Here is a 21,675-nt window from a genome sequence, read left to right as displayed (position 1 = left end):
TCAGCAAAAGGAATTGTTGTCACTCCACTCACCTTTTTTTTTTATAGGACATGCTCGGCTGGGGGGGGGACACAGAAAAATCTGTGCTCGGGGAGAGTCTAAACCCTGGTGTGGAAGGATAGGCTAAGAGACAGTGACTAGCCAAAAGCCCCCCTGTGAACTTCATGGTTATGTGCTAAACACACTTTAGTTCTACAATAATCAAACTTCAACACGATTTTGCAGGGAGATTAATTCATTCCCCACTTCTTTCCAAAACCCACCCACCACCTCAATCAAGTGATCACATCATGAAATATCTGTGAATTTTCTCACTTTTATTCAGCCTTAGGCCAAACATGGATACATGGAAATTATTTAATCTGGGATAGGCTGAAGAGGTTGTGATGCTGAGGGTGGGGTTTGCATCATTTTTCACCCTGGGATTTGCCCTCAGGCCTCTGGGTGGGCTCCACAGTGCCTGCTGTGCGGGTAAACGTACAGGAGTATGAAGTCCCCTTGTTCCAGTCAGAGTAGGGGATTACCACCTGGCTGAGGGCCAAGAGGGAATCCTTGATGCTGCCCTTCAAGACTCGGGGATTCACATGGTGACCTTCAAGGAGGGCATTCTTCACCCACTGGACAGAAACTTCACTTGCATTGAGCCCTATGACCATGCCGGTGAGGATTGTCTGTGCTCGCTGAAGGCTGCGTTCTTTATGGTTGGCAGGGGAAAGTATGAGAGAAACAGGCAACAGCTATTAATTTTAGACATAACTGATGCACAACATTTATGACACCATTTAGTGCTGATTATTTTCTGCTGGATTCTCTGACAAACATTTTTAATCTGTAGATAGAGAGTGTAAATCCTTAATGAAAGCTTTAAGGAGCAAAGGGGATTTAACTGAAGTTCTTGTGTGTGTGGACCTGAGTAGGAAGATCTGTGGCACATACATGGGGCTTCCTTGAGCTGGATGAGGACACAGTGGGATAGTGGAGATTCCAAGAATATTTACACAGCTCCTTTCCCCAACATATATAACGAAAGCGCCCAGCACAAAAAGCATCCCAGTCTTCCCAGAGAAGGTATTGGTGTATAGGCTGGGTTTGAAAACCAAGGATAGTTAAAAGCTTCCCATATCCAATGATACCATCTCTGCACAGTTGCTCCTGGAGCAGCTAACTAGGTACGGAGCTCCTTAAATGTGTGGACTTGGCCACCAGGGCAAGGATATAAAAATCTGCCTCCAATAGAAGGTAAACATTATCAACAGGCAGATGAAGGTCAGAAGGATCCTTGGCGGGAGGTGGGAATGTTTTTTAATGGGGCTGGAAATTATTGTGGGAGACACCTTGGGCCTTGCAGGGTACACATTCTTTCCTTTCCTTCTCCCATTGTTACCTTCTGATAAAAACATGCATTTAGTATTGTTCAAGAACGGTGAAAACCTTTCTGCAGAGATAAGAGGAGAATTGCTGTTCAGACCTCCACCGGACTGATTGAATTTTCAAGTTGTGTCTTTAGCCAATACCAGCACCGATATCATGGCAACTGGTGGGGAAAGTCTTATCTCAACAGGCCATAATGGAAAGCAGAAATAAATTTCTGAATTAAGGAGGAAGCAGTTTTGAAATGGTCAGTCCCTGAGAGGATCTTAAGCAATCAGGAAACAATCATCCCGCTCCCAAACCATGTTTTTCAAAGGAAAACTAAGTCCCAACTGTGTCGAGAGTTTTTACCTTCAGGTTCCTTGACTTTTGTTTGGGACCCAGGAAGGGATACTTGACAGACGTAGCTGTTTCTCCGCACAAAGTCTGCAAATGCAAGGCTGAGGTATCCTGTGCTACCAAAGCTTGCACTTATGATGCCGGAGGTGTTACCTGATTGGCCACCTGCCTCCCACATAATCACCATGCCTTCGGGGACAGAGTCAGAGGTAGTACACACCAATATTGCACCTAAGGGAACAAAATATATAGACAGACAGACAGACAGACAGATGAAATTCCTGGTTTTTTGAGATTTAAACAGCTTAGAAATGATTTAAAAATCAGCAAATGAATAAATGCCGCAGGTTAAAACCTCTGCTTTTCATCTCAGTCCTTCCAGTCTTGCTTTTGTCTGCCATCTGTTCTTCTCTACACCCCTGTGATTTTCCTTCTCTCCGACCCTCTTTCCCATGCATATTCTCTTTTTGTGGAATCATAGTATTACCGGAGAATCCGAGGGCTCCCTTGGGCAGAAATCAAGACACCAACCAGAGCAATTTGGAGCAAATCAGCAGCCTGTAGGTTCAGTCTTTATTGAAGAAAAACTGTCACGACAGGTCTCCCACCACCCACAAGATAAAGCAAGATGGAAGCCCAGAACAAAAGAAGACCCCAAATTTTATTAGCTCCTAATCTCCTAAGTTACACCCCTAGAAATACATCATATTTACATCATGACTACATTAAAAACAGGAGGAGTCAGGGGAGGGGTTGCACAGGTAATCTGAGTATCCTGACACCTGGCCGGAGCCCCTTCTCTCCCTCCCCATGAGTCATTTTCAGAAAACAAACGGAAAGCCGCAGTTTCCTGCCCCCTGAGGGGAATCCGGTCACGGTCCCTTTGTCATAGTCCGTGTTGAATACACTAGTGTATGCAGTTTGTTGTGTCCTTGATAGTCTTCTGTCTGAGCCCATCAAGATGACTATCAAGGTTGCCATGTCAACTGGGAAGGGCTGTAGAGTACGTGCCTGCTCGGTCAAGGGATTATGGCCGACTGGTATCAGGCCACCCCCCTTTGATAGTCCTTGTAATACGAAGCAGAATAAAAGTGGTCCGTAAAAATCCGATATACGGCTGATTTATAGTGAATTTATGAAGAATACTGTCCTTGAAGTTCAAAGCACTTTCGCCTTTCCGGAAGCGGTTTGCAACATTTTGATTAAATCAGTCACGGTCAATTGGACTCAGAAACTTTGTATTTGAGAGCTGTCAAAGATAGAGAAGCGGGCGCCTGCTGCCTGCAGTACCTGCGTGGCCGCCAAAAGAGGTGCTGTTCGGTAACGCTGATTGGCTAAAACGGCAGCCGATTGACCCTGAGTTCAGACAGTTGGTCTACCCATAATAAGGATAGGGCGAGGTAGAGTGTTACGGTCTACTAAGGGAAAATATACGAAAATAAAGGGGTTCCATGCGGAGCTGTCAAGCTAGCGCTTCCTTATTTACGGAAGGCTTTTAGGGGATGCCCCTCTAGAAGGGACATCTCTGGGCTCAGGGAGGTGGGAGGTGTGTGTGTGTGTGTGTGTGTGGTGCTTGTGCATTACGTTGTAATGAAGAGGGGTCTCCTGCTACAATAGAATTCTAGAATTGGAAGGGACCCCAATGCTCATCTAGTCCCACCCCCTGTAATGCTTACTTACTTACTTCAGCAAAACTTTTCTAGGCATTGCAAATATAGGACATCCTAAAACATTTAAAATATATACAAATAAGCAGCCATGTAGAATATATAATGATGAGGAACTTCACTGGGATTTCTTCCCGCTAAATATTGCCATTTGGCACTCCAAGAGATACTATTAACAAAACCTCACACCCCCCCCATGCAGTTAATTCCAGGTTAATCAGATATTTTCATTGTGCCCAAAAAGGGGGGGGGGTAGCATGCATTTGCGTAGCAGGTTGTAAAATGGACAGTAGAAAAGGATATGTTCTACAGTGTCTGGCACATTCAAAGAACATCCACAATGTCTATCATTTCTGGGGGTGTTTAAAAATCTGCCCTTGACAAAAGCTGAAGGGAAAACATTCATTTGGGCTAAGATAAAGGTCCTGCTTTGGACAGAAATTATTATTTTTGAGATATGTGATACAGTTATCTTGGGGAAGCAAATTTATTTGCACCTGACTTGTTGTTTATTCCCCCAATGTACCTTCATCTGGTTTGACTATTGCAATAAATATTGCTCACTCGAATTATACAAGGGTTCCAAGTCAATACCAATAGATCTGATTTTCCTATGTAAGAGTTGGAACTTCTGGATTTATCAGAGTCCGTAATTCCGTCAGAGAGTAGACTCAAATGCTGGCAACAAAATGGAAATGCAACCCGTATTTTATAGTGCTACCCCACACCCAATATTCCATTGTGTGTATACCTAGTTCTGCACACATTGTCTCATTCATGATTGAACTTGGGAGCCCCAGGAGACATCTCAAGATGGATGTGAGGGTGATCCGACTGAGATATCTGTCACCTCATTGATCGCCAGGGCTGATCTGGCTGACTTGGCTGGCTAGGCAGGTGTCCCCATGTTTCATACGCGTCCCTCCCTAAGCTGCACGCTCGGTGGAAGAGGAAGACCATCCCAGATAGGAGTGTAACGTTCTTCAATCAAGGCTTGATGATAGCTGTTTTCTGCATAGATAGAACCTCCCTGATAGAACCTCCCCCTGTAATGCAGAAATCTCAGCTAAATAATTTCAGCTACATAGTTTGTGAGAGCCTTCCTTCTTTGCCCCTATCAGAAAAAAGTCTCTTCTGTCCCCTAAACCTACAAAGATCTCAGCACACAGAAATAGGCACTTACAAATGTTAATAAAAGGGTATTTGTTTTGGAACCATGGGATCTGTCCCTTTGGAATGACTGTCCCGTTTAATGCTGGCAAATAAGCAGAAAAGTTGGCATAAGAGAGTCCAAGGGTTGTTACTGCTCTGTTTCTAAGGGTGGTTCCAGATGCCCAGACTTCAGGTACATGCATGAGAAGGCTGCAAAGAGGAAGGAAAGAGAAGCAAACTCACCTGTATCAGCCTGGGAAGAAGTCAGTGGCAGGCTAGCCCCGCAAAAGAATCCCACAAATGGTAAGAAGATCTTGGCCCACATTTTAGGATTCAGTGTGAATGGCATGTGGGCCACCAGGCCTACTTATATAGCATCCTGGGAGACTTTGGTGAGATATGTTTCCCATCAGTAGCTCCACCCAGACAATCCAAGAAGAGGCTATTCTGTGAGGTTCTCAGAAAGTCCTTCCAGAAACTTGAGTGTAATTAGGGTTTGTGGGAAATCCTAATAGCCACGGGGAAGTTCGCCTATTGTTATTATTTAATTTGTATACCACCCTTCATTAGCAGATCACAGGCAGTTTAGAACATAAATGTACAACATGAGAACACAAAATATATAATCTTCTTCCCTGATCTTCTTTAGAGGACAAGATGCAGAATTTGCAAAATGGAGAAGGAAGATTGTGACCTTAATTCTCTGCTGCCTTGTGATGAGGGAACACTGATGGGCTAATGTTTGTCTGAGCCCCTTATTCATGTACAACATCCCTATATGTGGAACTGACACTTTTACCAGTGCTACATAAGGTACGTTCCGTACTTGCAAGGAATTGGTTCTCTCTGCAGCCGGCACCACCACTTTCTTGTTTAATGTTCAAGGATTTTGAAAGGATCGGGTGGGATCTGGACTCGGAACCTATTCAAATGTTGTTTGAGGAGGGCCTGTCCCCAGCGGTGAAGAACGAGTTGTCCTGCGCGCCCCGCCCACAGTCGATGGATCAGCTCACCAAGGCTGTGCTCGTGATTGGAGTACGGCAGGAAGCGCGGGCTCAGGAGAAACACGAAGTGAGAGGGGAACTTTGCCATGACTACCGCATTCCTGAAATACCAAGACAGCCTTCCCAGGCGGCGGAGCCAATGGAAATTGATGGCGCGCACGCAAGGTTTCAAACTTCAGTGAAGGTCGCAAAAGGGAGGGGAAGGATTGGAAAACTACCAAGAAGTGTTTCCTCTGCCAGCGACCAGGACATTTTGCTAAGGTCTGCCCTCAAAGAAAGGCCTGGCAAGGGATGGTGGGGGCTGCCGGCTGTGAGGAGAAGGGGGAGGAAGGGCAGGCGCAGGGAAACGACAATGCCTGGCTGCCAACCAGAGGGGGCAGCAGCCAGGCCAGTGACCAATAGAAGTGCCCCAACCTGACCCCCCCCCAAAGCAGCTATAGCCATAGAAGTAGTGCTAGAACTCCCAAATGGGCACCCTGTCAAGGTTAAGGGGCTGCTGGATTCGGGCAGCTCGTGTAATTTCTTCAGTAGAGACTTCGCTCTAGAGCACCAGCTCCACCTACTACCCCTTGATTTTCCCTTGCAAGTCACAACCATAGATGGCTGGGAACTTCTGGGGGGGGAGTGACCCACCAGACCCCACCAATGCGCATGAGGGTTTCCAGGCACACAGAGACCATCACCTTTCACGTGGCCACACTGGCAGGACCCCCAATTATATTGGGAATGAGCTGGTTGGCGCTGCATGATCTAGTAGTGTCATGGCATCAGCGGTCAGTCACCTTTGGGTCAGCGTACTGCTTGGAACACTGTCTAGGAGAGGAAAACCCAAGGATGACAGTGGCCAGGGTGGCTGGGCTAGCGGTGGAACGAAAAGCGGAGGTGCCACCACAATATGCTGACCTGAAGGAAGTCTTCAGCGAGAAGGAGGCAGATAGACTACCCCCCCCATAGGCCCTTTGACTGCCAAATCAACCTACTCCCAGGGGCTCAGCTGCCGGTGGGTAAGCTGTATGCTATGTCTAACCGGGAGATGCAGGAGTTGTGGCAATTTATTGACAAGAATCTGCAGAGGGGGTTCATAAGTGAATCAAAGGCGGTGGGGGTAGTCCGGTGTTCTTTATGGACAAAAAGGAGGCTAAGCAGCCCAGACTAGTCGTAGATTATAGGGCCCTCAACCTGGTCTCAGAGCCCGTGACCTTCCCAATGCCCAGGATTGACGACATTTTAACATGGGTGAGGAAGGGGAAAATTTTTACCAAACTGGACCTCAGGGGAGCATACAATTTGATTAGGATAAGGGAGGGGGATGAATGGAAAACTACCATGTTCACCCCCCTAGGGGCCTTTGAGTACTTAGTTATGCCATTTGGATTACAATCGGGCTCCGCCTGTTTTCAAGCATTCATGCACCACGTGTTGGGGTCCCTGCTGTACAAGAATTACGTAGCCTTTTTGGATGACGTCTTAATCTATTCGGACAATGAGGAGCAACACGTCAGAGACGTCAGAGAAGTACTACAGATACTGCAGAAGCGCCAGTTGTGGGTCAAGCTGGAAAAATGGCAATTTCACGCCAGAGAGGTCGAGTTTCTGGGGTACAAGTTGTCAGACAAGGGCCTAGCTATGGACCCAAGCAAGGTGAAGGCAGTGCAGGAATGGAAGGCCCCTAAAACCCGGAAGGATGTGCAGAGGTTCTTCGGGTTCAGCAACTTCTACAGGAAGTTCATAAAGAACTTCGCTCACTTGACCGCGCCCATCACAGATTGTGTGAGTAGCAAAAAGAAGTTCGCGTGGACCGAAAGTGCCCAGCAATCCTTTGAAAGACTGAAGAAGACGTTTGCTTTGGAGGAGCAGCTCCTGCACGTGGATCTGGAGAAGCCCATCAGACTGGAGACGGACGCGTCCGACCGAGCCGTTGGGGCGGTCCTTTTGTAGCCGGGGGCCAAGCAGGGCTGGAGACTGTGTGCCTTTTTCTCAAGGAAGCTGAGCAAGCCGGAGCAAAACTACCGTGTATGACCGCGAACTGCTGGCAATCTATGCGGCTTTTCGGCAATGGAGACATCTGTTGATAGGGCGCGGCACAAGATCCAGGTCTGTACTGACCACAAGAACTTGGAATACTGGCGGACTGTGCGAGTACTCAACCAGAGGCAGATTCGATGGGCTCAGGAGTTCTCCAAGTTTTCCTTCAAGATACGATACGTGCCGGGAGAGGAAAACGTAAGAGTGGATGCTCTCTCCAGGAAGCCAGAGTACATGGAAGGAGAGGGACCGTCGGAGATCCGACACGTGTCTCCCGAGGACAGATGGGTGTGGGGGGGAGCGTTGGTTGGGAAACGAGAACTGGTAGGGCTTACCAGAGACAACGCGTTCGCTCAAGCGAAAATGAGAGAACTCCGGGATGGAAGGGAAGACAATGGAGGGTTTGAGGAAAAATAAGGGCTACTGTACTATAAGGGGGCACTGTATGTACCGGGGGAGACCTTGAGGGGGAAGGTACTCAAACAGCTCCACGACAATCCAACCGCTGGACACTTTGGACAGCACAAGACCATACTGCTCGTCACCAGGCAGTTCTGGTGGCCAAAGGTGAGGGAGGATGTGCGGGAATATGTACGGGGGTGTGACAGATGCCAGAGGGCAAAAGTGGAGAGGGCTGCCCCCGCAGGGTTTCTGGAACCTTTACCCACACCGGGAAGACCCTGGGAGGTGGTGTCCATTGATTTCATGACCGATTTGCCCAAGTCGAGGGGGAAGACAGCAGTCATGGTAGTAGTCGATCTACTGACCAAGATGTGCTTGCTCACATGTGGTGACGGCAGAGGAGACGGCCAGGTTGTTTGTAGATCACATCTTCAGGCTGCATGGGGCTCCCTCGAGGGTCATCTCGGATCGCGGGAAACAATTTACTTCCCGGTTCTGGAGGAAGCTCATGAGCTTGCTACAGGTTGAGGTGGGCTTCTCGACGGCGAGGCACCCAGAAACCAACAGACAAGCAGAAAGAGCGAACAGTATACTCCAGCAATACCTACGCTGCTACGTCAGCGAGAGACAGAATGATTGGGTAGAGAAACTAGAGTTGGCTGAATTTTACATTCTCTTCTTTCACTAATTAACAATCCATTTTTACTTAGTCCTTTATAACATTTCTGCTAAAACCACATAACTTCATTCCAACATCCTTCTAACAATCCTTAATTTTACAATGTTTCTGTAGATAAACTTTAAATTTCTTCCAATCTTCTTCCACCGACTCTTCTCCCTGGTCTCGGATTCTGCCAGTCATTTCCGCCAGTTCCATGTAGTCCATCACCTTCATCTTCCATTCTTCCCAGGTGGGTAGATCTTGTGTCTTCCAGTACTTTGCAATAAGTATTCTTGCTGCTGTTGTGGCATACATAAAGAAAGTTCTATCCTTCTGTGACACCAATTGGCCGACCATGCCCAGGAGAAAGGCCTCTGGTTTCTTCAGAAAGGTATATTTAAATACCTTTTTCATTTCATTATAGATCATCTCCCAGAAAATCTTAATCCTTGGGCATGTCCACCAAAGGTGAAAGAATGTACCTTCAGTCTCTTTGCATTTCCAACATTTATTTTCGGGCAAGCTTGACTGGTGTCATGTACCACATGTAGATCATTTTCATTATATTCTCTCTTAAGGCATTACATGCCGTGAACTTCATACCTGTGGTCCATAACTGTTCCCAGTCAGCCATCATAATATTATGTCCAACATCTTGTGCCCATTTAATCATAGCTGATTTCACCATTTCATCCTGAGTGTTCCATTTCAACAGCAAGTTATACATTCTTGACAAATTCTTAATTTTGGGATCTAACAGTTCTGTTTCCAATTTTGATTTCTTCACCTGGAAGCCAATTTTTTTGTCCAAATTATATGCCTCCATTATTTGATAATAATGGAGCCAGTCTCGCACTCTATTTTTTAGTTTTTCAAAGCTCTGCAGTTTTAATCTGTCTCCCTCTTGTTCCAAAATTTCCCAATATTTCAGCCATTTGGCCTCCATATTGAGATTTTTCTGAGCCTTCGCTTCCATTGGTGACAACCACCTTGGGGTTTTATTTTCAAGCAAGTCCTTATATCTTACCCAGACGTTAAACAGTGCTTTTCTGACAATATGGTTTTTAAACGCTTTATGTGCTTTGACCTTGTCATACCACAAGTTTGCATGCCACCCCTTAAAACCTTCTAAGTCCAGAATGTCAGTGTTTTCAAGAAGCAGCCATTCTCTCAGCCAACAAAATGCGGCTGATTCATAGTAAAGCTTAAGGTCTGGCAGGGCAATTCCACCTCTTTCTTTAGCATCAGTTAATATCTTAAATTTTATTCGGGCCCTGCCAAACAAATCTAGAAATGTCTCTCTGCCACTTCTTGAAACAATCCATTTTGTCCAAAATTTGCAATGTTTGGAACAAGAACAGCATCCTTGGCAATACATTCATTTTTATGGCAGCAATTCGGCCTAGCAATGATAACTTCAGATTTGACCATATTTCTAAATCTTTTTTGACTTCCGTCCAGCATTTTTCATAATTGTCTTTAAATAATTTCACATTCTTGGAAGTCATATTAACCCCTAGGTATTTCACTTTCTTAACCAGTGTTAAACCTGTCTCCTTCTGAAACCTCTCTCTCTCAATCACTGTTAGATTTTTCTCTAAAACCTTAGTTTTCATCTTATTCAACTTAAATCCCGCTACCTGACCAAATTCTTGAATCAATTCCAGTACTCTTTTGGTAATAGATTCTGGCTCCTGTAATGTCAATACCAGATCATCGGCAAATGCTTCCAATTTGTACTGTTTAGCTCCGACTTGTATACCTTTAACTAATGGGTCCCTTCTAATCATATTTAAAAGGACCTCCAGGACCGATATAAAAAGCAAAGGAGAGATTGGGCAACCTTGTCGTGTTCCTTTCTCTATCTTAAATTCTCCCGTCACCACATTATTAACAATTAATTTAGCCTTTTGTTCTGAGTAAATTGCACCTATACCATTTCCAAAACCTTGGCCAACCCCCATCCCCTGTAAATTCTTCTTCATAAAACTCCAAGAAATATTGTCAAGGGCTTTCTCCACGTCCACAAATATCAAAACTGCTTTGGTGTAAATATTCACTTGTAATTTTTCTAAAATGTTGATTATATTCCTCGTATTGTCAGACAAGTGCCTACCCGGGAGAAAGCCCGCTTGATCTTTATGTATTTCTTCTACTAAAACCTTTTTTAGTCTTTTAGTCATGATATCTGCAAAAATTTTATAATCCACATTAAGCAGGGATATGGGGCGGTAGTTCTTAAGCTGTGTCTTCTCAGACTCTGTTTTCGGTATAAGTGTAATATAAGCTTCCTTCCATGACACTGGTGCCTTTTTCTCTTCCAATATTTCATTACAAACTTCCTTTAGAGGTTGTACTAACCATTCTTTCAAGGATCTATAATATCTTGAAGTCAGACCATCCGGCCCTGGAGATTTACCTAATTGCATGTTTTGAATGGCCCCTTCTACCTCCTGGTCTGTTATTTTGTAATTCAGCATTAGCTTATTTTCTTGAGAGATTTTTTGTAGTCCATTTATTTTCAAAAATCGATCAATGTCCAATTCTTTCTGCGTCTCCTGTGTGTATAGTTGTTTAAAATAGCTCTGAAAGCACTACCTAATCTCCACTGGATTCTGTATATTCTTTCCCTCCACTTCCAAGTTCGTAATAGTATTAAGTTTTTGTCTTTTTTTTCATTTGCCAAGCCAATAATTTCCCGCATTTATTTGCTGATTCAAATGTATTTTGAGTGCACTGTTTAAGATTTAAGCAGCTTAAATCTAAAGGTAAAGGGACCCCTGACCATTAGGTCCAGTCGTGACCGACTCTGGGGTTGTGGCGCTCATCTCGCTTTATTGGCCGAGGGAGCCGGCATACACCTTCCAGGTCATGTGGCCAGCATGACTAAGCTGCTTCTGGTGAACCAGAGCAGCACACGGAAACACCGTTTACCTTCCCGCCAGAGCGGTACCTATTTATCTGCTTGCACTTTGACATGCTTTCGAATTGCTAGGTTGGTAGGAGCAGGGGCCGAGCAACGGGACCTCACCCCGTCGCGGGGATTCGAACTGCCGACCTTCTGATCAGCAAGTGCTAGGCTCTGCAGTTTAACCCACAGTGCCACCTGCATCCCTTAATGTAATGGCCTGGGATTCCGATTCAGAGGCTGAACCAGAGGAATCCCAGCCTGCACAGGAGTCCCCGCCTCCAGGGCCGGCTGAACTGGGGCAAGGCCTAGATTCTGAGGAGCCTGCACCTGTGTCAGACCCTCATGAGCAGGCACCAGGTGAAACCATTCTGGCCCCAGAGGTGCTTGAGGACTCAGTGTCTACAGGTGAGCCTCCTCCGGGGCCCAGTAACCCTTCGGCCTCTCCTGAACTGCAGAGGCTTAGGGCAGAGAGGCGAAGGGAACTAGTTGCTCCCAGGAGGAGTGCTCGCCTTAAGGCCAGAGGAGGCGGGGCTCCTGGGGGCCGGGACCGCCCCTGGCCTTAGAAGAAGATAAAGGTCAGTCAGCCCGGTCCCAGGTTGCGGGAGCAACGTCGTTGCTGGCTTCAGACCTTCCAGTGTTCCTGTTCTCTGCCCGGCCTCCTGCTCCTGATCTTCCAGCGTTCCTGTTCCCTGCCCGGCCTCCTGCTTCTGACCTTCCAGCGTTCCTGTTCCCGCCCGGCTCCCAGCTTCTGACCTCCCAGCGTTCCTGTTCCCCACCCGGCTCCCTGTTTCGGACCTCGCCTCTCATCTTGTGAACTCTGACTACGATCACGGTACCTTCCCCCCGGGACCAGCACACTTAAGCAGCTTAGAAATGATTTTAAAATAAGCAAATGAATAAATGCCGTAGGTTAAAACCTCTGCTTTTCGTCTAACTCCTTCCAGTCTTGCTTTGGTCATGTAAAATATATAATGAAATACTCAGGGCGTGTGGCCCTGTGTAGGAAAATCTGATTTGAGGTATCAGAGACAAGTCCACCAATGATAGCCATGAGCTTTTTGTGTCTGTCACACTGGTAGTTGGGAACAAATTTATCTGTTTTGAAGAGCACATCCAAAGTGGTATGATAAGTCATCCTTGCATCATAGTAGCTATCATAGATATGGAATCCAAGTCTAACATTGGGTAGGAACTTCGGATTCTCATTGATTTCATTCACAGCAAATGCCAAACCAAGGATGTGCTGGTAGAATTTTGTCACCATTCTGCATATAGAGGTAGAATTTGTTCATCCCTTTGTATAATGAGTATGTTTCCTGCTATCATATCACAATATTGGTAATTTCTAATAGATTCTATTGGGGGAGGGATTGGCTTTTACATGCTTTTAAACGCTTTTAAACGCTTTTACAATAACCTGTCCTGACAAACAGAGGAATCATTCATTCTGGCAAAGTGAAGGGGGTGGTGGGGGGGTGGAAATTAAGTCATTTGCACTGGTTGTCACCAACGATTTCAATCATTTTGTTACACGAAAGAATGGCAGCGCCTCTTGAAAAACTGACTCCTGCAAATCAATGCATGCAAATGACAAGAGCTCAGGAACAGGAAACAGGACTTGAGGTGCTCCTGAAGCATAATGCTTTGTAGCAAATCAAGGCCCATTGTGAAAGTCCACGGACCACTTCCTGATTGAACAGAATGTCAGGGAAGACTTTTGTTATGGTTTAATCGCAGTGGGAAGAAAACACTACACACAGAGAGAGATGGACACACACACACACACACACAATTTCGTACTCTGGAACATCAAACTGGTTCTGAGAAGGATGTTCACTGAATGAAACTTCATGAGAATGGTAAACTCACTGAGAAGCAATTCCACCAATGAAGAGAGCTCCTGGCTGGAACCCCTCATGTGGAACAGGGTGGGGATCATTTCTGGGACACTCTACAGTATCTACGTTGTACCCCATAGGAAGCAACCAAGGTAGAGCTATCAGAAGCCACAACATCCAATCAGCAAAGCATCCCTCTAGATTGAGAATCTCCTCTGTACAGAAACTACCAGATTTAACAGTCTACATAAGTTGGTGGCTAATTCTGCTAACACACCTCTTAAGAGAAATACATCAGCTATGTCTTTGACTGAGACACCAATGCATGCCTTAAAGTGCTAGCAAGGTTAGCTGATGTAAGGTGGAATAAAAGGGGAAACGTATTAAAGGAAAGTGACGGAGCCCTGCTCGCCTTTTCACCTACTCTCGGGTGTACATTGCTTGGGGGGTATTTATATCAATTTTCAGATTTACTGGTTGATCATTTTCTAGTATCCTCTGGCAGGTATTTGGAGCTTTGGCCAGTTGGAACAAATTATAGGGGCTTCTATGATCCTAGGAGGCCAGTGATTAGCCCTTTACCATTTGAGTGCTGTTCCTCAACCCCACCCCCAAAGCAAATCTGTTAATTCCTTTTTCGAGATCTGATAATAACTCTCCACTGTTCCTTGCAGCACTATAATAACAAGTGGCAGGTAGCTAAGAGATCCCCATGGGAACTGCACTCCAGGAAGGAACAGAAATCAACATGTTCAATGTTGGCATTTTGCAACTACCCTTTTAATATTATATATGAATGGCCTAAGCTTTCTATCATACTATGGCAGAATAAGAAGAATACAAGACATTCCATTTGCTAATCTAAAAAGTGACAGGGGGCCCATTCCCCTTTCACCAGAAATTTGCCCCCATATCCAAGAATCTCCTGACAAGTCTGCTGATTCTCCAGAGAGGAGGAGCAGTGTTCTGCTTTCTACTTATTCAGCTCCAGCACCAAGTCAGTCAGTCAGTCAGTGTGTCGGAGAGAGAGAGAGACTGAGTGTTAGAGATCGTGTGTAGAGATAAGGTTGCTGCTAAGAGCAGCTGCAGACACTCAGTGCAGCATTCATTTATGCTTAGACCTATTTAGCTCTGTATATAGTTTTGTATCATAGTTGTAGTTATAGAATAAAAGAAGATATTCTACAGAGCTGCTCTCCCAGTGGTTTATACACTGCAAGACTCTGCTATACTCTGCTGTGCAACGACTGTATTATGGAAGTGAATCGGGTGCTCACAACTCTAAGCTGTGAGTCCACAGCACTTTGACCTGTTCCTGTGAGAAAGGTGGTCTCTGGAAGTGCTACCCAGCTCGCCTAGCCCAGTCAGGGCTGAAGTGCATGAGTCCAGTTGGTGCACTGGCTCAAGGGCGATGCTGACACCCAGATCGGATGGATACAGTAGGATATGCTTCATCTAGTGTTGATTTGTATCCCACCGTTTCTCTAAAGAGCTGAAGTTAGCATACACACTACTACGCCTCTCTATATTATCATTACAGAACCCCTGTGATGTACATTAAGCTGAGAGATATTGAGATTTTATTTATCTATAGATGAAGCATGGAAATCTTTGAATCTGGTATAGGCTGAAGAGAATGATGTAGTATAGGCTGGAGAGCTTGTGATGCTGAGGAAGGGGTGTGCATCATTTTTCACTCTGGGATTTTTCCTCAGGCCTCTGGGTGGGCTCCACGGTGCCTGCTGTTCGGGTAAACGTACAGGAGTATGAAGTGCCGTTGTTCCAGTCAGAGTAGGGGATTACCACCTGGCTGAGGGCCAAGAGGGAATCCTTGATGCTGCCCTTCAAGTCTTGGGGATTCACATGGTGACCTTCAAGGAGGGCATTCTTCACCCACTGGACAGAAACTTCACTTGCATTGAGCCCTATGACCATGCCGGTGAGGATTGTCTGTGCTCGCTGAAGGCTGCTTTCTTTATGGGTGGCGCGAAATAGGTTGTCATGCAGACCGTTCCCTTTGTCTTTTTAAGTTTTGGGGTGGGGAAAGTATGAGAGAAAGGGAGAGGCAAGAGCTATTGAGTTTAGACATAATTGATGGACAACATTTATGACACTATTTAGTGCTGATTATTTTCTGCTGGATTCTCTGACAAACATTTTTAATCTGTAGATAGAGGGTGTAAATCCTTAATGAAAGCTTTAAGGAGCAAAGGGGATTTAACTGAAGTTCTTGTGTGTGTGTACCTGAGTTGGAATATTTGTGGCACATACATGGGGCTTCCTTGAGCTGGATGAGGACACGGTGGGATAGTGGAGATTCCAGGAATCTTTACACAGCTCCTTTCCCCCAACATATATAAAAAAGCGCCCAGCACAAAAAGCATGCCAGCCTTCCCAGAGAAGGTTTTGGTGTATAGGCTGGGTTTGAAAACCAAGGTTAGCTAAAAACTTCCCATATTGAATGATACCATCTCTGCACAGTTGCTCCTGGAGCAGCTAACTAGGTACAGAGTTCCTTAAATGTGTGGGCTTGGCTACCAGGGCAAGGATATAGAAATCTGCCTCCAATAGAAGGGCACCATCTGTTCATCTAGGTCACCCTATGCTGGGTAAACATTATCAACAGGCAGATGAAGGTTAGAAGGATCCTTGGCTGGAGGTGGGAATGGTTTTTAATGGGGGTGGAAATTATTGTGGGAGACTCCTTGGTCCCTGCAGGGTACACATTCTTTCCTTTCCTTCTCCCATTGTTACCTTCTGATAAAAACATGCATTTAGTATTCTTCAAGAACGGTGAAAACCTTTCTGCAGAGATAAGAGGAGAATTACTGTTCAGACCTCCACCGGACTGATTGCAGTTTCAAGTTGTGTCTTTAGCCAATACTAGCACCGATATCATGGCAACTGGTGGGGAAAGTCTTATCTCAACAGGCCATAATGGAAAGCAGAAATAAATTTCTGAATTAAGGAGGAAGCAGTCTTGAAATGGTCAGTCCCTGAGAGGATCTTAAGCAATCTGGAAACTATCATCCCTCTCCCAAACCATGCTTTTCAAAGGAAAACTAAGTCCCAACTGTGTCAAGAGTTTTTACCTTCAGGTTCATTGACTTCAGTTTGGTAGTCAAGGTTGGAAATATAACGGGTTATTTCACAGACGTTGTTGTTCACCGCCGTAATGAATTGTTCTAAAAAGCTGAGGTATACTCTGCTACCAATGCCTGCACTTATGATGCCGGAGGTGTTACCTGATTGGCCACCTGCCTGCCACGTAATCTTCATGCCTTCGGGGACAGAGCCAGTGACAGTGCACATCAATATTACACCTAAGAAAACAAAACAAATAGATAGACAGACAGAAAGAAAGATGAAATTCCTGGTTTTTAAATGACTTTATATTGCTGTTTTTATGGGGGTGGTTATATTGCTTTACAGTTTTTATGTTGCTTAGTGCACTTTTTAAGATTTAAACAGCTTAGAAATGATTTAAAAATCAGCAAATGAATAAATGTCGTAGGTTAAAACCTCTGCTTTTCATCTCAGTCCTTCCAGTCTTGCTGTTGTCTGCCATCTGTTCTTCTCTACACTCCTGTGATTTTCCTTCTCTCCGACCCTCTTTCCCATGCATATTCTCTTTTCGTGGAATCATAGTGTTACTGGAGAATACGAGGGCTCCCTTGGGCAGAAATCAAGACACCAACCAGAGCAATTTGGAGCAAATCAGCAGCCTGTAGGCTCAGTCTTTATTGAAGAAAAACTGTCACGACAGGTCTCCCACCACCCACAAGATAAAGCAAGATGGAAGCCCAGAACAAAAGAAGACCCCAAATTTTATTAGCTCCTAATCTCCTAAGTTACACCCCTAGAAATACATCATATTTACATCATGACTACATTAAAAACAGGAGGAGTCAGGGGAGGGGTTGCACAGGTAATCTGAGTATCCTGACACCTGGCCGGAGCCCCTTCTCTCCCTCCCCATGAGTCATTTTCAGAAAACAAACGGAAAGGTGCAGTTTCCTGCCCCCTGAGGGGAATCCGGTCACGGTCCCTTTGTCATAGTCCGTGTTGAATACACTAGTGTATGCAGTTTGTTGTGTCCTTGATAGTCTTCTGTCTGAGCCCATCAAGATGACTATCAAGGTTGCCATGTCAACTGGGAAGGGCTGTAGAGTACGTGCCTGCTCGGTCAAGGGATTATGGCCGACTGGTATCAGGCCACCCCCCCCTTTGATAGTCCTTGTAATACGAAGCAGAATAAAAGTGGTCCGGTGAAAATCCGATATACGGCTGATTTATAGTGAATTTATGAAGAATACTGTCCTTGAAATTCAAAGCACTTTCGCCTTTCCGGAAGCGGTTTGCAACATTTTGATTAAATCAGTCACGGTCAATTGGACTCAGAAACTTTGTATTTGAGAGCTGTCAAAGATAGAGAAGCGGGCGCCTGCTGCCTGCAGTACCTGCGTGGCCGCCAAAAGAGGTGCTGTTCGGTAACGCTGATTGGCTAAAACGGCGGCCGATTGACCCTGAGTTCAGACAGTTGGTCTACCCATAATAAGGATAGGGCGAGGTAGAGTGTTACGGTCTACTAAGGGAAAATATACGAAAATAAAGGGGTTACATGCGGAGCTGTCAAGCTAGCGCTTCCTTATTTACGGAAGGCTTTTAGGGGATGCCCCTCTAGAAGGGACATCTCTGGGCTCAGGGAGGTGGGAGGTGTGTGTGTGTGTGTGTGTGTGTGTGTGTGTGTGTGTGTGGTGCTTGTGCATTACGTTGTAATGAAGGGGGGGTCTCCTGCTACAATAGAATTCTAGAATTGGAAGGGACCCCAATGCTCATCTAGTCCCACCCCTGTAATGCTTACTTACTTACTTCAGCAAAACTTTTCTAGGCATTTCAAATATAGGACATCCTAAAACATTTAAAATATATACAAATAAGCAGCCATGTAGAATATATAATGATGAGGAATTTCACTGGGATTTATTCCCGCTAAATATTGCCATTTGGCACTCCAAGAGATACTATTAACAAAACCTCACACACACACACCCCATGCAGTTAATTCCAGGTTAATCAGATATTTTCATTGTGCCCAAAAGGGGGGGTAGCATGCATTTGCGTAGCAGGTTGTAAAATAGACAGTAGAAAAGGATATGTTCTACAGTGTCCGGCACATTCAAAGAACATCCACAATGTCTATCATTTCTGGGGGTGTTTAAAAATCTGCGCTTGACAAAAGCTGAAGGGAAAACATTCATTTGGGCTAAGATAAAGGTCCTGCTTTGGACAGAAATTATTATTTTTGAGATATGTGATACAATTATTTTGGGGAAGCAAATTTATTTACACCTGACTTGTTGTTTATTCCCCCAATGTACCTTAATCTGGTTTGACTATTGCAATAAATATTGCTCACTCGAATTATACAAGGGTTCCAAGTCAATACCAATAGATCTGATTTTCCTATGTAAGAGTTGGAACTTCTGGATTTATCAGAGTCCGTAATTCCGTCAGAGAGTAGACTCAAATGCTGGCAACAAAATGGAAATGCAACCCGTATTTTATATTGCTAGCCCACACCCAATATTCCATTGTGTGTATATCTAGTTCTGCACACATTGTCTCATTCATGATTGAACTTGGGAGCCCCAGAGGACGTCTCAAGATGGATGTGAGGGTGATCCGACTGAGATATCTGTCACCTCATTGATTGCCAGGGCTGATCTGGCTGGCCTGGCTGGCTAGGCAGGTGTCCCCCTGTTTCATACGCGTCCCTCCCTAAGCTGCACGCTCGGTGGAAGAGGAAGACCATCCCAGATAGGACTCTACTGGTTCTTCAGTCAAGGCTTGATGATAGCTGCGCTCCCTGTAGAGATAGAACCTCCCTGATAGAACCTCCCCCTGTAATGCAGGAATCTCAGCTAAATAATTTCAGCTACATAGTTTATGAGAGCCTTCCTTATTTGCCCCTATCAGAAGAATGTCTCTTCTGTTCCCTAAACCTACAAAGATCGCAGCAATCACAAACAGGCACTTACAAACGTTAATAAAAGGGTATTTGTTTTGGAACCATGAGATCTGTCCCTTTGGAATGACTATCCCATTTACTGCTGGCAAATAAGCAGAAAAGTTGGAGGAAGAGAATCCAAGGGTTGTTATTGCTCTGTTTCTAAGGGTGGTTCCAGATGCCCAGATTTCAGGTACATGCATGAGAAGGCTGCAAAGAGGAAGGAAAGAGAAGCAAACTCACCTGGAGCAGCCTGGGAAGAAGTCAGTGGCAGGCTGGCCCCGCAAAGGAGTCCCACAAATGGTAAGAAGATCTTGGCCCACATTTTAGGATTCAGTGTGAATGGCATGTGGGCCACCAGTCCTGCTTATATAGTATCCTGGGAGACTTTGGTGAGATATGTTTCCCATCAGTAGCTCCACCCAGACAATCCAAGAAGAGGCTATTCTGTGAGGTTCCCAGAAAGTCCTTCCAGAAACGTGAGTGTAATTAGGATTTGTGGGAAATCCTAATAGCTATGGGGAAATTCACCTATTGTTATTATTTAATTTGTATACCACCCTTCATTAGCAGATCACAGGCAGTTCAGAACATAAATGTACAACATGAGAACACAAAATATATAATCTTCTTCCCTTATCTTCTTTAGAGGACAAGATGCAGGATTTGCAAAATGGAGAAGGAAGATTGTGACCTTAATTCTCTGCTGCCTTGTGATGAGGGAGCACTGATTGGCTAATGTTTGTCTGAACCCCTTATTCATGTACAACATCCCTATATGTGGAACTGGCACTTTTACCAGGGCTACGTAAGGTACATTCTGCACTTGCAAGATTAATTAATTAATTAATTAATTTACGGCTATTAGCCCATAAGATATGTACAAACATAAAAGCACAGAAGCATAAAAACCAATACATCTAACAACAGAAGGGGAACACCACGATGCAAGGGTGGGTCATTGAGCAGTGACAAATAACAGCTTGGGGCCCGGAAAGATCCAAGGGACGGTTCACAGAAAAAGGAGAACGGGAGACGAGATCCATCATGGACTCTCATCATAACTGTCCGATTAGTTTTTGTTGTTGTTGTTGTTGTTTGGTGGTTTTTGTGTGTGGGATAACCGCATTCAGGAATCTCGCCACCTGCAGAGTTACAGAAGGATCTGTATCCTGCAAAAGCAGTGCGGCATGTGACTCAACAGGCCTGCCAACCAAGCGCAGTAAAGCAGGACCCAAGAATTTAGTCCTAGCTATGATATGTAAGGGACAGTTGAACATTATATGTGGAAGAGATTCAACTGTTTTCCCGTCACACTCGCATAGCGGAGACACCAAACCCTTGGAAAATCTGTGGCTCAGCAGGTTCGATGGAAAAACATTGAACCTTGCACGAATAAATGCAAGTCGGTGTGGTACAGATGAAAGAGAATTGCAAGGAATTGGTTCTCTCTGCAGCCGGCACCACCACTTTCTTGTTTAACGTTTAAGGATTTTGAAAGGAGACTGGTTTCTTTGGGCCTGTCTTCTTACTTAAAACCAGTGCAGCAGAAGACTGAACAGGCTCTGTTTTACCCTGGCAGGTGGGCAGCCAATGGCCTTTCAGCAGGCCTCTCATTGGCCAATTCAAAGTGCAGGAGCTGGCGGGAACTCCACCTGGGCCATATCAACACCATGCTTTAAGCAACTGATGTATTCAGCATGGCAGGGTTATTCCAAAGGACGTGCCTCCTTTCTTTCTTTTTCACACCAGCTTCACAGCAGCAAGATGTCCCCAAACTTTATCCCAACTCTTTGATCATATTATCTGAAACTACATGAGGCTTTCCCAGAATCTACCTGCATTCTGCTTTCTGGTCAGGAAATATTCCTCCTCTCAATGACACATGTTCCCCAAGGAGTAGAGGAGCCCCTGTCTTGTAACATTCACATTCATCATTAGTGGTAGAAAAACTGCTTTAAAAATGAACCCGTAAGCCTCCTCAATAACTCTAACTCCTCTCTCTTTTATATCCAGGTTACAATCCCTGCAAAGGTTTAAATGTCATGGTTTCACCCCAGAGAATCATGGAGGCTTGCAGTTTGGCAGGAGTGCTGATTATTATCTCTTAGATTCTCTGACATTTCAAATCTCTACAGAAGACCGGGGGTGGGGTGGTAAATATTCAGTAACGTTAAGGAGTTAAAGTGCATTCAGCTGAAGTCATTGTGCGTGTGGCCCTGAGTAGGAGAATCTGTGGCCCATTAGGCTTACTTGAGCTGGATGAGGAAACAGTCAGATAGTGGAGGTTCGAGA

The 21,675-nt window shown here is 45.1% G+C and overlaps 1 protein-coding gene across 1 annotated transcript; it reads right to left on the bottom strand.

The window, feature by feature from the left end:
* Positions 1-407: 407 nt before the first annotated feature.
* On the bottom strand, positions 408-19,732 carry LOC310830884 (uncharacterized protein; the record flags this gene model as incomplete). Its single annotated transcript, XM_083710720.1, has 3 exons — positions 19,624-19,732; positions 1,723-1,941; positions 408-694 (listed from the first exon to the last, which is right to left on the bottom strand). Exons 1-3 carry the CDS (start codon positions 19,727-19,729, stop codon positions 408-410), a joined length of 612 nt encoding a protein of 203 aa, XP_083566846.1. The 5' UTR covers positions 19,730-19,732.
* Between the last annotated feature and the right edge of the window lie 1,943 nt (positions 19,733-21,675).

Source organism: Podarcis gaigeae (assembly GCF_964106915.1).
Source record: "Podarcis gaigeae genome assembly, chromosome: 13".
NCBI lineage: Eukaryota > Metazoa > Chordata > Lepidosauria > Squamata > Lacertidae > Podarcis > Podarcis gaigeae.
This window is presented reverse-complemented; position numbering and strand designations above follow the sequence as displayed.